Raw genomic sequence first — 17252 nt, 5'->3', positions numbered from 1 at the left:
TTTATCATCTTGTTTTATAGTCATAAAATTTAATGTGTTTTTGTGTCTGGCAAGCTTAAACATTTGATTTTCTGTGATGCATTCTAGATAACATTTTTCAAAAGTGTGAGAATTACTTGTTATGCTCTTACAAATATCATTTGTAATAGGCTGAAAATGATAAACAAATCACCATGTGCTGCTGTTTTCTAACAAAATTATATTATTGAATGTATTTCTGTCGCAGAATTAAACTATAGCTGTGTAATTTCTAGCTATTATTGCAAAAAAAAAAAAAAAATAAAAATAAATTATTAAATGCATATACTTGTAAATAATTGTACAATAAATTGTAAATCAAAATATACATTTTAACAAACAAAATAAAAGATCCGCATCCAAAATAAAAGTTTTTGTTTTATGTAATATATGTGTGTGTACTGTGTATATTTATACAAAGACACACACATACAGTATATATTTAGAAAATATTTAGATGTATGCAAATATATTTAAAATATAAGCCTAAAACATGTTTCAATATATACATGCATGTGTGTATTTATATATACATAATAATATATTTATTATGTATATATAAATACACATACATGCATGTACACAGTACACACATATATTATGTACACAAAAACTGTATTTTAGATGTGATTAAAAACTTAAACATGTATTATATTTTGATTTATAATTATTTTTAATAAAAAATATAAAAATACATTTAAAATTTTCAGTGCAGTATTTTATATTTTTATTTTAATTAAAATATAATTTACAATAAAATATAATAATATTAATTTAACTAGTGCTGTCAGTCAATTAAAAAAAAGATATTTGCACATTTTTTCTGAAATTAATCACGGTTAATCCCACCTAAAATTAAAGTTTAAATATACTTTTATATTGCAATAATTTCACATTCTATCTTCAAATTAATGTAGAAATAACATAAAGACAAAAAAGTGAGTATCGCAATATTACTGCTATCTATATGAAATTGTTCTTTTTTCCTAATATTTAACCATTGACTATATCCAATCAATATTACAGTCATAATTATTATAAAAAGAGCTATCAATTTTAACATTTATTAGGCTTTCAAAAATAACAATGTCTGATTTAAGTGAACTTAAAAATCTTCACATAAATCCATTATTTATATGTGCCCTTCAGCAAATGGGAAATATACAAAAATGTATTTAAAGTTATCAAACACTAAATACTAAATTAAATATAGATAAATCCTTAAAGCTACTAAAGTTATGGTTTTCCCCTTTTTCTTTTGTTTTTGATTTAATAGACATTACAGCAGCTGGGTTATTCGGTTATTTGGCTGCTATTACTTTAAGAGCGGCCACTACTGAATGCGACATGGATCTGACACTTACTCGTAGTTTCATTTAGAGCGTGAATGCCACGAGCACAGTATAACAGCTGACAGGACAAGAAAATAGTTTTTACTGACATATGGCCTGACAACATCTCATCTGAATGCAAATCACTGTTGTTCTACTGAAGCTTCCTCATCGCCTGTACCTTTCCCGTGCTTGTTTGATTCACGCCTGCTGCTGAAGTGAAGTTGGAGTACGCGTCTGAAAAGTCTCTCATTTGATGTGGTTGTAAAAACATTCAAGAAAAAAAAAGAGACAGAAGCATCAGTTGCGAGTGAGGTGGCCAACCCAAGCCCCACCACCTTCTTAGATATTTTAAACTGGAAAAATTAATCAGCACTGATTTGACAGCACTGATTTTAACATAATGTATTGGGAAAGTGCTTTTTTTTATAGGACCAGTGAAAATATTAAATAAAATTAAAATAACAGGTCAAGTACAAATTAGAATAACTGCCCAACTCTATCAGCCCAAAACACTCATTGTTTATCCTTGCAAAGGCACATTTGTTTATCCCCTATTTCTTTCGTTTGTTTGTTTTCAGATAGCAGAGATACTGTACCCCACAGCAGATTTTGTTACGGTGGAACTGAACCGTATCCAGTGTCTGGAAGCGCGGGAGGTCGTCGTGAGGACAATATCAGCACAAGGAGAGTCGCAGGACTCTCCCGTGGCCACCATTCCGCACAGCCTCCTGGTGCCTCACCCCCATGGACACCCCCCTCCCCCGCCTCCCTACCCACAAGCCTACCCCCCAACCCATCCACAACCGCACGTCCAACCCCACTCAGTCCCGCCACACCACACTCATCCACCACCCCACGTACACCCCTCGCCCTCCCCGTACACCATGTCTAAACCCAAACTCCTACCAAGTGCCAGAGACCCCCATGCCAAAGAGCCAGAGATGGGGAGGCGAATGGGGCAGCCCTGGGAGCCACATCCTCGGGCCCCGTCACCCCTACCGCCCGCTTCGCACCCGGGACACACGCTGGAGCCCCCTCACGTTGAGGGCCGGCGCTCACCCTCCCCTCAGAGGATCTTGCCTCAACCTCAGGGAGTGCCCATTCCCAACACAGTGGCTCGTGCTATGGCCCGCCAGGCAGCGCAGAGGAGCGCCCCGAACAGCAGGGTGAGTCCACTGGTTTGTCGGGTTGAAGGATTAGATCACTTCCAGAATAAAAAAAATTCTAATAATGTACTTAACCTTGTGTCATTCAAGATGTTCAAGTCTTATTTTCTTCAGTCAAAAAGAAATTACGTTTTTTGAGGAAAACATTCCAGGATTTTTCTCCATATAGTGGAGATCAGTGGGATGAAGAAACAAATTGCAGTTTTAATGCAGCTTCAAAGGGCTCTACACGATCCCAGCCTAGGAATAAGGGTCTTACCTAGCGAAACGATTCTAAAAGAAAATAAACAATAGTATAATTTTAAATCAGAACGGCTTGTCTTGCACTACCTCGAAAGAGGGATGACATTGGGTATCAGGAAATGTTTATCCTGGAAGTGAAATAATCCATTAAATGAGGAAGATGATGATGAGTATGTCAGTATGGAGGATTGCTTTCATGCTTGGAAGTAGGATGGCAGAATATCTTGTGCATGTTTCAGGTGGAGAGGAGGAACATCTTCAGTGAGAGGGGTAACGCTCTGCATTCATTAAACTCAGATGAGGAGGAGGATGGGTATGATTCCCCCCATGCCAGGCGAAGAGGAGCTTCTGTGGATGAGTTTCTCAGAGGTTCTGAGCTGGGCAGACAAGTGAGTCTAAGGAATAGCAGTCTTTTTATACTGCATAAGAAACCTTTAGGTCAGCTGACAGAACGGTCGTCTGTTGTGTAACTTTTCCAACACAAGTAATAGACATTTCTGTTTATTTATGCTTTACAAATCATTACAAAATGTGCATTCCAAGTGTGAGATTATATTATAATGAATTCTATTATACTAATGTTATTTGGTATTACATTGAATTATTAATTACACTGGTGAAATGCCAGTCTAATATTTGTATGTCCTAAAATGTTTAAAAATTAATTAAGGCTTGATGGGGTGTACAAAATTTTACCAGATTTAACAGATTTTTAAGCATATACAGTGCCCTCCAATAATATTGGCACCCTGGGTAAATATGAGCAAAGGTGGTTGTAAAAATAAATCTGCACCTTTTATCCTTTTGATCTTTTATTTTAAAAAATCACACAATTCTAACCTATCAATTGAAAATTTATGAAATAAATGTTTTTCTCTAGTTCTCGTTGACCACAATTATTGGCACCCGATTATTGCAACGTCCTCTTCCCAAGATAACAGCCCTGAATTTTCTCCTATAATGCCTGATGAGAACACCAGACAGAAGATCAAATACCGTTCCTTCATACTGAATTTCTCCAGATTCTTTACATTCCCAACTCCACTCATTTTCTGTAAGGTTCAGGTCAGAGAACTGGGATGGCTATGGCAGAAGCTTCATTTTGTGCTCAGTGACACATTTTTGTGTTGATTTTGATATTTGTTTTGGATCATTGTCCAGCCAGTCAGGTTTAGGTTTTTTATGTTGGTATTTGATAGAATTCATGATGCCATGATCTGAATAAGATGTCCAGGACCTCCGGCAGAAAAATAGGCCCACAACATCTAGATCTAGCAGTGTATTTATCCATAGACGTGGGGGATTTGCTGCCTAAAAGCTCTTTTTTTAGTATTATCTGACCTTAGAAACCAGTCCCATTTAAAGTTTCAGTCGTGTCTGACAAATGAATATGCTGGAATTTGTTTTTGGATGAGCGAGGAGGATTTTTCTTGAAGCCCTCTTGAACAACATGAGGTGATGTAGGGGCTGACCTCAAGACTCAACTGATCTCTGCAATTCTCCAGCTATGATCCTTGGAGAGTCTCTGGCCACTCAAACGCCCCTCCTCACCATGCACCGATATAGACACATCAGCTGTTTCTCAATTCCAAGAACGCAAAGAACGGACTTGTGTACTCGTGGAGACCGGTCTTGCCAGGCTTCATTGAAAGAACAAACTCGGAAGGACACGAGAACACAGAACGCGTCTTTGTGAGAATTAAAATGCGCTGTGTTCTTGCTGCTCAACTGACAGGTTATAAGGAGCGAGACAGCAGCACGCAATGCACAAAAACATTACAAATAACACTTTAAAAACCTTTTTTTCATTTTAATATAGACAATATTTTTATATTATTTTATAGCTTTTTACTGCATGTATTTGTGAAAATGATTAAACTATGTTTAATATTAAAAAAATAATATGCCAGTAAAAACTATGACAGGCTTTCTCACTTCATTAAAATTATGCAAAACAAAACCGACAAATGTTTACTTTCACAAGCTTGCATCAGGAATCTTATAAGCGAGATCGAGAAGTTTAAAGCTTACAGGCTTTTCATACGCATTCATTGTCCGCCCGCAGCATCTTCTGGGATTTCTAATGGTTCGATCTTCTCAAGTGTGCATTTGATGCATCCTCGATTTCAAGAACACATCAGGGCCCTTTCATGTATCCTCTTGCGTTCTTGAGTATTGGAATTGAACTTCGGCGGTTCGTGATGACGTAGAGCGAGAACACAAGGACGCTAGATCGCATAAGAATGCATATTGAGAAATGGCCATCCTCTTCCAGGCAGATTTGTAATATTTTTAGTTGATTGGAGCATCTTAATTATTGCCCTGCTGGTGAAAAATGGGGATTTTCAATCCTTTAGCTCTTTTCTTACAGCCACTTTCTATTTTGTGAAACTCAACAATCCTTTCCTGCACATCAGTGCTATATTCTTTGGCTTTTGTGTTCCTCACACTTTTAATCCTATGGAACAGGAAGATCGGAACTGGAAGATTTAATGCTCCTAGTCACCTAGTCACAATATTACTTATAATACATTCTAGGGGTGCCAATAATTGTGACCAACATGCATTAGAGAAAAACGTTTATTTCATAATGTGCTTTTCCCCACACTTCAGTTCAGCTTTGAAGATTTCTCCTGGAGTGTTAAACCATAAGGATCTCTGTGTGTGTATCTTTAGCATCATCACTACAGCCACAGTGAGGATTACTACACCGAGAGCAGTCGCGGCTCCGATCTGTCTGACATCATGGAGGAGGATGAGGAGGAGCTGTACTCAGAGATGCAGTTAGAAGAAGGGCGCCGGCGCAGCATCAACTCACACAACACTTTAAAGGTATGGAACAGACACCCTTCCGGCCGCCGTCTGTCTTGGGCGTGGGCCACAGGGCCGCAGGCTAGAGGCTGGGACAGACGAAGGGGGATGGAGTATGCCGTGTTCTGTAGGGCTCCTCCCAAGGGGTGGTACTAGATGGTTGGCACTTCAACCTTATAGAATAGGCTTGAAAGGCCAACTGCGGTTCAGTTAAGGTGGTTTTTGTAGGTAAGAGTATTTTTGTTTTAATGATTTGCCCTGAATATGGCTAGCGCTGGGTTTTTTTGTGTTTTTGTGATGGTGAATTTAAAACAGGGGTGTTAGACCTCTGATGTTGTACACAAAGCTTAAGCGGCAGGATCTTAACAGGTCACCCCATCCTCAGTCTTTCCTGAGTCCTAAAAGCGGGTTGCTTTGCACTACCGAACCTCGACGTCATCCAGTCATTTAGCCAGCTTTGTATAAGCCTGTCCAGTCATACAAAGCTTGATACATCTGAATGGCTTAACCTGAGGCTGCACACGCAATGCATGAGAAAACGATTTGAATATGCTTTATGCTCTCCAGATGTTGCAAACTCTATTGTTTAGTTTTAGGTATTGCATCACTATGCATTTGTACCTAGTAGAAATCGATCTGGATTATTCTATATAATAATAGTGGCTCTTGTTACTTGGAATTGACAGGATTATTTATATTTATTGCATATGACAATCACATATGTGCAGATATATACAGTGTGTATTTGTTTGCTATGCCTGAAGTGTTTACCTCATGGAATATAACGCCATGGTTTTATGTATTTGTGATTATTATTAAATACAGACAGGTTTTTTTTTCAGTGCTCTGTGTATAAGTATTACATAAACTGAACCTGTTTAAAGTGTCAAATTAGCTTCTACGTGATCAGGTGAAAATGCACATATCATTCCAAGGGCATTTTGGGAATCTCATTTAAGTAAAGTCTGCTTAAATGAAACAGTTATTCACTTTTGATTATGTTTGTCTCATGGTTACACTTCTGTTAAGTTTTACTTTTCTCAGTGTAATTTTACAATTTTGTGAATATGTGTCTCTTCATGAAAAATGTTTAATACTGTTAAGATTTCTTTCAAAATATAAGCATTATGCAGAAAGGGTTACACAAAATACATGATGTATTGAATATATGAAGCAATAAATGGTATATTATATTTCAGTTTTTGTCATTTTTGTTTTGAGTTACCTTTTTGGAGACCTGAGCAGCCATTGGGATTGTGGTATGAAAACCAACACCTTATACAGGCTACAGTATATTCCACTTTTTTTTAGATATGATTTGCTTCCACCTGCAGACATCTGTGCTACAGTTTAGTAAGATACAGAAAACTATATTTGCAGTAGTGTCAAACTTAATAGTAAAACATTTTTTTAAAAATTTGCTGCTGTGGCAATTACTTCTTAGTCTAAAATATCCGCTACATTTATCGGGATGTAAAATTTAAAAACAACAATTTAAAATCACAATTTTCCTACATAATTTGTAATAATTCAAAAAGATTTGTCTTTTTAATAATATTTTTTAAATTTCCATTCTAGGTTACTGCTCTACTTTTGAACACAATTCACTTGTTGCTTGGCAGATGAATCTCCATTTTATTTTCTTTCTTTTTTTTTTGTTATGTAAAGTCCTTAGATCCGTTAGTCTTGATCCTTTGATTGCCTGTTATTCATTTTTTAATGTTCTGTGTTCTGAATTCTCATCTGTCGTTTTTTTTTGTTGTTGTTGTTATTGTTGGACTGTGCTTTGTTACTGGATTGTCTTATTGAGCCCTGCATATGTGATACTCTCCAGTTCTCATTTTCTGTACGGTTTGCATTTCCTGATGTTTTCCTTCTACAGATTCCCTTCCGTCGCATGCCATGTCCGTCATGGAATGAGACTGCATGCCCTACATTCGACCATGACCTCCGATAACTAATTCTGTCTTTATTTTGTCTTTCTTTTCCCATTTTGTTCTCTATTTGCACACTGTTTTATCTTCTCTGCCTGTTCTAACACCATCAAACAAAACCCGCAAAAAACAATCCCGATTTTAACTTATTGAAAAAACATCCAAATCTAACTGAAACTTTGGCTCCTCCTTCGTCCATCACCCTCTCCGGCTTCTAAAAGGCATATTACAGGCGTCAGGACCTACCGGTTGACCGGGACAGTTGGGACCTGCAGCGGGAGGTGGTACGACAGCGCTCCTTGCGCTCCCACAAGCGGCTCCACAGCATCCCGGAAGTTGCAGAGGAGGAACCGGACACCGGGGTGGAGGTCATGGGCCAGCGGCTGCGTTTCGAGGAGGCTCGTCCGGGCACTCCTTGCAGGAGCCCACGGCCCTACCACCAAGACTCACGGCAGCCGAACCACCTGTCCCCGAACAAGTGCGTCCGCAGGCTGCAGAGGCAGCGCTCCTCTCCACGCTACAGCTCCATAGAGGAGCGGCCATCATGCTGGAGCAGCAGCAGTAGCAGGCAGAACACCAAGAGCCCGGACAGTGGACTGGACTGCGGGAGCGAGGAGGAGGGCTCGCTTGGCTACCGCGGAAGCTACCACTCGTACACAGGGGGCAGCCCGTTGCGGGTGGGTTCTGGCCCCAACATGCGGGTGATCCACAGCGAGGGGCCTGTAGAAAGGCGTGCTCTGGCTGCCGGCAGGAAAAGGACACTGACTCGGCAGTGCAGCGTGGAGGAGGACTTCCTGGATGCCATTCCAGAGACAAGGAGCATGCGAGAGTCGTACCACCATTACCACTATCATCCGCACCATCACCATCCTCAACGCAGGTTCCGGAGCGAGGGCAGGCTGAGCGAGGTTGGCAGGACCTATCACAGGGACATTAGGGCCTACTCTGTGGCCAGACTCAACAGGGCAATGGATGAACCCCTGGTGTGTGTCTCCTACCCCTCCTCTCACCCTTCCGCCCTCTCCTCATCTACCAAATGCTTTGTGTTCTCATCGACAAGCGATTAAACCATTCTTCTGTTCATGGTGTTCCACCCAGTCTGTCATTGGTTTATTTGGTTTTGTTTGGCTTTTTTGTTTAGTCTATTTTGCTAGACGTTGCTTAACTTTGTTTGAGTTCACCTTTTGATATTACTCTTGTTTTGGGGGGATTTTAGCTTGTATGATCTTTCTTGACTTTCTTGGTTTGGTTTAGATCTCATGTGACTTTGTTTGATTCCTAGAGTGTCAAGTGAAATTTATTGGATGTGTAGATTTGTTTTGATTACCTAAAGGCCATTTCTGAGAGTTTCTTGTTTCTGTTGTAAGAAGAGTCACAAATCAAATGACAATGTTTCCACAGTCCTCCATACTAGTAGTTTCGAGCAAAAGTATTCAACCTTGCTCCTGGAGACCTACTATCCTTCAGAGTTTAGCTCCAACCCTAATTTACCAGTTGATATGGTTTCGTAAGATCACTTGAAAACTCACAGGCAGGTGTGTTGAAGCAGGTTGGAAATAAACTTTGCAGGATAGTGGGTCTTCAAGAGCAAGGTTGAAGAACTCTGGTTTAGAGCAGTGTATCCAAACCCTGTTGCTGGAGGCACCACCTAAGTACACATTTTGGATGTCTTTCTCATCTGACCTATCCATTTCAGGTCTTGGAACTGATGAATGAACTGATGAGTTGATTTACATGGGTTTGATTGGGAAGAGTTCAAAAATGTGTAGTGTTGGGGTGCCTCCAGGAATAGGGTTGGGAGACACTGGTATAGAGTTTTTTATGGGAAGCCGGAAACACCAAAAGAATAACAAATCTGCACATTTAACAGTGCAGCGTGGACAAGTAAGCCAGTGAACAATGTGGTGCCACTTGGCATCGAGTTTGGGCTTGAACAGGTAACTCATCCTCACCTATCTGGATTGATCAGGACAGATACATCCTTTTTTTGGTGTGTTTTGCTTCCCATAGTTGTTTTCTTCTAATACCTACTTATACATCAAGGTTTTTTTCACTACTGACCAAATAGTACTAAATATTCAAGGGGGACCAAATGAAAATTTCAAGAATCAGAGATTGAAAAATTGTCCAGAATTCTGAAAATACCAGGTAAATCTACTAGGATGTATGTGGTGGTGTTAAGGTCCTGAATCATATACAGATTTGCAGCAAGCTAAAAAGTCGTATTGACAGTTTTATATATTCAACACATTATCACAAACTCATATTACAAACTACATTCAATACTTTCCCATATGAACTGAAGAGGAGCAGAACAAAAACCAAAATGGTCTTTAGCTAAGCATCTGATTTCTGCCAAAACCCTGCTCATGTTGTTGTCAGAGTTTGTTTCAATTGTTTATGTTAAATGTTTTGGCGGGTTCATCCTCCTTGTTTTGATTTCACTTGGGACTAGAATCTTGTTCTCTAAAGAAATCAGTTTTTTTATTTTTTGTCCATTTTGGGGTTGATGGGAATCTTTTTTAATAGGATATTTATTTTTTAGGCTTTGATTAACATTTTAATGTTTGCTGTTTAAGATTTTAGGGAGCTCTCCCTCAACGGGACGCTCGGATCGACTGGACCATTCTGGCCGTAGAGCGGGTCATGGCTGTCCACCTGCTCAGAGAAGACCAATGACAGTCCCTTCCATTGGTTAGTGTGGTCACATGATGTTTGGACTCTTCCTGCCTTCCTTTAGATGCCTATTGTGTGTTCCTCTGTTTTCCTTATATGTCATGATGACAATTCTGTTGTTCTGTAAACCCTGGGAGTCATTTTTGGTTGACCTTTGCCATTCATTCTCTTTCAGATTCACTAATGATTAAATGAGGGAGAGTTTATTTACCTACTTTATTCTAGTATACAAATGGTACTCCTAACAGGCCACACATTGCTGCTTAGAAAACCATCATTATGTTGAACATTGCTGTTTTACTCTGGAGCAACTCATTTCAGCAGGCTCTCAATACTGTTTTAAGATCAGTATGCTATTTTTGACGCTGTAATGCAATAGAATGGCATTTCCGATCCTAAAACACACCTCGAGAGCCTTGAAAATATCATAATCCACAACTCACGGGCTGAGTAGAGGGGCTATGGCTGTAATGCTGTGATTGGTGTTTCCATAGAGATCACCGTGGAGAATAACAGTGAGGGGAGTGAGGGGAACCTCTCACCTATCAAGGATGATGTTTACTATACCAATGTAGCCCACCGCAGGAAATGGCCCCCACAGCGAACAGAGCACCGATATGGTATGTGGCGTGGCTCCTTCATGAAAAACAAAAATCTAACAATAATTACCAGAACCAATTTGAACGGATACATCAGATTTTTACAAGACTTGTTTAAAGACCCTTATGAAATCAAAGTAAGAGTTTTGTGGCTTTTAGTCCATGTCTGTTAGCTTTGAGTGGCCTACAAAAAACCCAGGTAAGTTTGTTTAGTTTGAGCAAAGTCAGGTTGAAGAAGTCAACCTGACTTTTAAGCAGTTTGACTGGTTTTATCTGAAAATATTGATAAAATCGAAAAGCAATTTAGAAACTAAATTTGCTGTCTTTTTCTGCTAATTATAATGTTTATTTTATACAATGCTCTCAAGTGTAACTACTGAGAATGCCATTAAAGGACACACTGCGAGTTCCCTTGAAAGGGAATGTCTTGGATTACACACGTAACTGCGTCCTCTAGTGGCATTCCCCATAGTGCGATTTTTTTTTTTATTGCAAAGGCTCACGATTTAGAACATGTGGTATGTGTTTCGAAGCGCCAGTAAATTTGTTTATTATTTGTACAATAATTTCAGAATTATTTTAATCTCTAAACTGTTTGTAGATCTGCTTCACTTCTTATGCTTTGCTAAAAAAAAGTGCTGGGTTGTGAATTAAAACTTAAATATTAGTAGTGAAATTTTACAGTTGTACTATAACATAAAATTGCGTTTTTCTTAAATGCTTAATTTCTGCCATATTAAACCTTTATTTTACATTAAGCTTACAGTAATGTCAATTGTTTTTTAATCTAAAAATATTTTGGTGGGTCTTAAAATAGATTATACTGCCAGTTCCCTTACAGGTGTAACGTCTCGGGTTACAAATGTAACTGCATCCTCTAGTGGCATTCCCCATAGTGTCCACAAGAGGACACAGTGCTAGTTGCATTTGTCGGTTAATGTCTCGAGTTACACATGTAACTGCATCCTCTAGTGGCATTCCCCATAGTGTCCACTAGAGGACACAGTGCGAGTTCCCTTAAAGGGGAACATCCTCTAGTGCAGGGTTGCCCAAACTCAGTCCTGTAAGTGTGGTGTCCTGCAGTATTTAGCTCCAACCCCAATTAGATAGATCTGAAACAGCTAACCAAGCTCTTACTAGGTATACTAGAAACTTTCCAGCAGGTGTGTTAAGGCAAGTTGGAGCTCTTCAAGGTTTTTTTTCACTACTGATCAAATAGTACTAAATATTTGAGGGGGACCAAATGAAAAAAACTCTTCAGGACACTGGCCCTCCAGGACCGAGTTTGGGCACCCCTGCTCTAGTGGCATTCCCTATAGTGTCCACTAGAGGACACAATGCGATTTCTCTTTGAAAGAGAATGTCTCAGGTTACACATGTAACTGCATCCTCTAGTGGCATTCCCTATTGTGTCCACTAGAGCAGTGGTTTTCAATCCTGGTCCTGGGGACCCACTGCTCTGCACATTTTGTATGTCACCCTTATCTGACACACTCAGTTCAGTACATGGATCTCACTCCTAACAAGCTGATGATCTGAATCAGGTGTGTTAAATAAGGGAGACACACAAAATGTGCAAAGCAGTGGATCCCCAAAACCAGGATTGAAAACCACTGCACTAGGGAACGCAGTACGAGTTCCCTTGGAGGGGAACGTCTCAGGTTATGCATGTAACTGTGTCCTTTAGTGGCATTCCCTATGGTGTCCACTAGAGGATGCAGTGCAAGTTCTTTTGAAGGGGAAGTCTCTTTTTCAGTAGAAAAAAAAAAACAGTTTAGGAAAGTATAGTGCGTATTTCAGGTGATTTCATGGGGTCTTTAAATAATTATTTTTTAATGTAATGCAAGTTAAGCTCTACTGACTGCTTCTGTGAAGTCAAATTTCGATTCTTCAGTTTCTAAAAAATGAGAATGTCTCAAAAACTAAACAAAAAACACAATTGTCTCAGAAGTAAAGCCACAAGACTTGTGTGGCATTATCATTTTGCTGACCCTGTCTAAATAAAGTCTTATCCGATCTTTCAGTTCCTGTCATGTCCATGCCAAACACTTAAACTTTCACAGATAGGCTACTTATTGGGACACAAACAGGTATTTGGGACAGTTGTATAGCACAAACAACTCAAGGTACAAGCTTCATATTTATATTAAACTGGAATGTTTTGCCCTTTACATTTAAATTATAAATCTAGTTGTAACTTGCGAATAGGAAGCATATCTCAGATACAGTTGCTAGAGCTTTACTTGTATGGCTAACCTTAAAAAGAATAAAAGCTGCCTTTACCCTAGAAAGAAAGACATGCAGGAACCTCTCATTAGCATTTGAAAGACAAATATAGATGAGGCATGTTTATTGAGCTATTTTTTCAATTCAATTTCCTATAATATGTATATTTCATTTTTAATCAAGAGGCAATTTCTAATTATGTACTATTATTTTACCTTTATTTTTACCTTTATTATGTTAATTTGTGTTATTTTAATTACAGATAACTAGGATTAGGTTAGGGTTTCAGTCTGTTTAAGGGTGATTGCTCCTTTGTTTGTGCTCATTGTGTGGTCTAAAACACCAGACAGTGTTTGTGAACCCCTCTTCTCCTCCTCTTGCTCCCCTTGTTACCTTTTTCCTCGTCATCCATCTTTTACTGAGCTTCCTGTGAGATCCTCGATTGATTCATTTGCATGGATGTCTTTCTACTGTTGGATGTAGACTGCACACTGTAAGAACAGAGATGTCTTCACTCCTGTGAAAATAACTGGTTTTAAATGCTGCTTGTGAATGTTCTACATATCCTTATCGGTAACTGGGTGCATGATTCACTTCTATCAGCTCCATATACACCTTTAATTAACTGGCATGGTCTACTATTTACTCCTTTGGTATAAGATAACAGAAAAGAGTTTGAGATTGGTAGTGGATCATTCCAGTAAAGTATTGCTAGTGAGTTGCTGCATGTCTGTCGAAAAACGTTCTGTGGGTTTTAACAGTAAAACAGCAATGTTTTTATCCTTTCCTTGTTCTTTTATGCATGGCGGTTTCAAACATGTTCTTACTGTATATTCTTCTGTTTTCTTGCTTGTGTATTATCCCACTGGTGTGCTGTGTGATAATTTTACTGTATAGGGAACATGCATTTGTATCAAGTGTGATTAGCATTTTTATCAGTTTAGTATGTTACTGTGCAGTTTAAAAGAAGGAATTGTATATAATACAGTCATATAGCAGAATACTGCATTTATATGTAATTTTGTCAGTATTGTTCAGCTCTCACAGACTGATGCCTCTGAGGCTATAGATTAGGGCTTTAGATGTCCTTTGGTTTCTGTGTGTAGCAGAAGCTTGCCCTCTTCTGTGTTTCAGATGGTTATGGAGGACGGGACCGGCGCTCTCCAGACTACTATGAGTCAGAACCAGAGGACTTGTCCCGAATCTTTGTGGCCATGTTTGACTACGACCCCTTGTCAATGTCTCCTAACCCTGATGCTGCTGTAGAGGAGCTTCCCTTCAAGGAAGGCCAGATCATAAAGGTTTGATTTGACTGATGTCAAGAGATACTCAGCTGTCTTGTTTTTAATTTCTTTTCTTATCCACTTTCTTAAGACTTTTTACTTCTACTTTATTTAGGGATGCATCTATACACTAATGTACTAATGTACAAATTAAATTGTCAATATTAAAAAGTAATTTAAATTATACACTACCAGTCAAAAGTTTTTGAACAGTAAGATTTTTAATGTTTTTAAAGAAGTCTCTACTGCTCACACAGCCTGCATTTATTTGATCTAAAGTACAGCAAAAACAGTAAAATTCTGAAATATTTTTACTATTTAAAATAACTGTTTTCTATTTGAATATATTTTAAAGAATGTAAATTATTCCTGTTATCAAAGCTACATTTTCAGCATCATTACTCCAGTCTTAAGTGTCACATGATTATCATTCTAATATGCTGATTTGCTGTTTAAGAAACATTTATTTACTATTATTGTACTATTATTGTCAATATTAAAACAGTAGATTTTTTTAAAGATTCTTTGATTAATAGAAAGATCCAAAGATCAGAATTTATCTGAAATAAAATTCAATTCAGTTCAATTCAATTCAAGTTTTTTTGTATAGCGCTTTTCACAATACAAATCGTTGCAAAGCAGCTGTACAAAAAAAGTAGGCTACTACAATATATTTAGTAGCTTGTTAGTGGTAACTACTGTATGTTAAGTCGATGTACATATGATATAAATATCAAAAATAGTAATGGTGTAATCAAAAACAGATGATGACTAATAGTAATGATTATGTGTTGCAATCAAACTTGTAGAAAAATGGTGTAGTGCTGTATGTTGTTTCAAGGCTGGCATCATCTGCGGTCCTCTGAGGGGTTGGCATCATCTCTTCTTCTGAATCCAGACTGAATCTTGTGTAATTCTTAGTTACCACGGGATGGAAATCCCGTGGCAGAAACAGAAACAAATAGAGAAATAATTAGCGTAGCTGCTGTTCCAACCAAGCAAAAATTTATGTGTTTAGCCCAAGCTGGAGAATGTTGATCTGTATGTGATCAGATGTAACTGAAGTACAACGTTATGAGATACATTATGTGAATGCTTGGCTAAAGAGATGAGTCTTTAATCTAGATTTAAACATACAGAGTGTGTCTGAACCCCGAACGTTATCAGGGAGGCTATTCCAGAGTTTGGGCGCCAAATGTGAAAAGGCTCTCCCTCCTTTAGTGGACTTTGCTATCCTCGGTACTACTAAAAGTCCAGAGTTTAGCGACCTTAGGGAGCGTGAGGGATTGTAGCGTGGTAGGAGACTAGTTAGGTACGCAGGAGCTAAACCAAGCTTTTGTAACAGCAGGGATGCTTTAAATTGATCAAAAGTGATGATTAAGACATTTATAATGTTACAGAAGATTTCTATTTCCGATAAATGCTGTTCTTCTGAACGTTCTGTTCATCAAAGAAACCTGAAAAATTCTACTCGGCTGTTTTCAACATAAAAATAATAAATGTTTTATTTCTAGTGTGAGTCCATCCATTGCCATCTTGCTATTTCAATGTACATATACAGTTGAGGTCAAAAATTTACATACACCTTGCAGAATCTGCAAAATGTGAACTATTTGACCAAAATAAAAGAAAGCATACAAAATGCATGTCATTTTTTATTTAGTACTGACCTGATAAGATATTTTACAGAAAAGATGTTTACATATAGTCCTCAAGAGAAAATAATAGTTAAATGTATCATTCAAAAGTTTACATACACTTGATTTTTTTTAGTGATAGTTGTTCATGAGTCCCTTGTTTGTCCTGAACAGTTAAACTGTCTGCTGTCCTTCAGAAAAATCCTTCAGGCCCCACAAATTCTTTGGTTTTTCAGCTTTTTTGCATATTTGAGCCTTTCCCAACAATGACTGAATGATTTTGAGATCCATCTTTTCACACTGAGGACAACTGAGGGACTCATATGCAACTATTACAGAAGGTTTAAACGCTAACTGATGCTCCAGAAGGAAAAACTATACATTAACTATACATTTTTGAACAGAAGGTATGTACATTTTTCTTATTTTGCCTAAATATCATATTTTTTTCTTTTACCACTTCCCTTTCAGAAGCTACAGAAGATGCTCTTAATGCATTGTGTTTTCTTCTAGAGCATCAGTGAGTGTTTGAACCTTCTGTAATAATTGCCTATGAATCCCCTCAGTTGTCCTCAGTGTGAAAAGATTGTCTTTCAAAATCACAGTCATTGTTGGAAAGGGTTCAAATGCACAAAAATGTTGAAAAAAACAAACAAAGAATTTGTGGGACCTATTAAGAATGTGTATATAAACTTTTGGGGTCATTTTTATAAATGTAACTATTTTCTCTTGTGGACTATATGTAAACATCTTTGTGAAATATCTTATTCAGGTCAGTACTAAACAAAAAATAACATGCATTTTGTATGATCCCTCTTATTTTAGTAAAATAAGTCTGCAAGGTGTAATCTCAACCTCAACTGTATATGTATGTTTATATTCTGTTTGCGTTGGCCATTTACATTTATTTAATTACTACTTTTGTGCATTGTGATTTACAAATTAAAATAATACAAGCATTAAGCACGAGTGAATAATCCAAGATAGAAAACATTAAAGCTAGTGCTACCATACAAACTTGAGTAGAGCAGTAATGCAGGACATTAGAGAGAGTGTAATTAAAAATGCAATGAAGCGAGTTCAATAATGGCCCTGCTGTGTTGTCCAGGTGTTTGGAGAGAAGGACACAGATGGATTCTATAGGGCTGAGATCTGTGGCCGCAGGGGGCTCATCCCCTGTAACATGGTTTCAGAGATCCAAACGGATGATGATGAAATGATGGACCAGCTGCTCAAACAAGGGTTTCTTCCTCTCAACACGCCCATTGAGAAAATAGGTATGAACAGGTAGTTCGTACAGAAGGCTTTCCCATCTCACCCTTCTG

The 17252-nt window shown here is 38.2% G+C and overlaps 1 protein-coding gene across 20 annotated transcripts in view; it reads left to right on the top strand.

The window, feature by feature from the left end:
- The window catches only part of rimbp2b (RIMS binding protein 2b), a 186569-nt gene that overhangs the window by 157616 nt on the left and 11701 nt on the right, over nt 1-17252 (top strand). For 9 of the 20 annotated variants that reach the window (XR_012339272.1, XM_073818532.1, XM_073818535.1 and 6 more), the window contains 8 exons: nt 1931-2518; nt 3001-3150; nt 5438-5593; nt 7728-8489; nt 10086-10200; nt 10677-10802; nt 14142-14308; nt 17036-17204. Coding sequence is in view for 19 of the 20 variants with exons in the window: in XM_073818532.1 (XP_073674633.1) it covers nt 1931-2518; nt 3001-3150; nt 5438-5593; nt 7728-8489; nt 10086-10200; nt 10677-10802; nt 14142-14308; nt 17036-17204 (2233 nt within the window). In the remaining variant the exon portion in view is untranslated. The remainder of the gene's footprint in view (nt 1-1930; nt 2519-3000; nt 3151-5437; nt 5594-7727; nt 8490-10085; nt 10201-10676; nt 10803-14141; nt 14309-17035; nt 17205-17252) is intronic. The other 11 variants (XM_073818545.1, XM_073818543.1, XM_073818546.1 and 8 more) reach the window with 5 other exon arrangements.

The sequence above is a fragment of the Garra rufa genome, chromosome 15, assembly GCF_049309525.1.
Source record: "Garra rufa chromosome 15, GarRuf1.0, whole genome shotgun sequence".
NCBI classification, from domain to species: domain Eukaryota; kingdom Metazoa; phylum Chordata; class Actinopteri; order Cypriniformes; family Cyprinidae; genus Garra; species Garra rufa.
The sequence above is the reverse complement of the archived record's forward strand: the minus strand, read 5'-3'. Positions and strand labels throughout refer to the sequence as shown.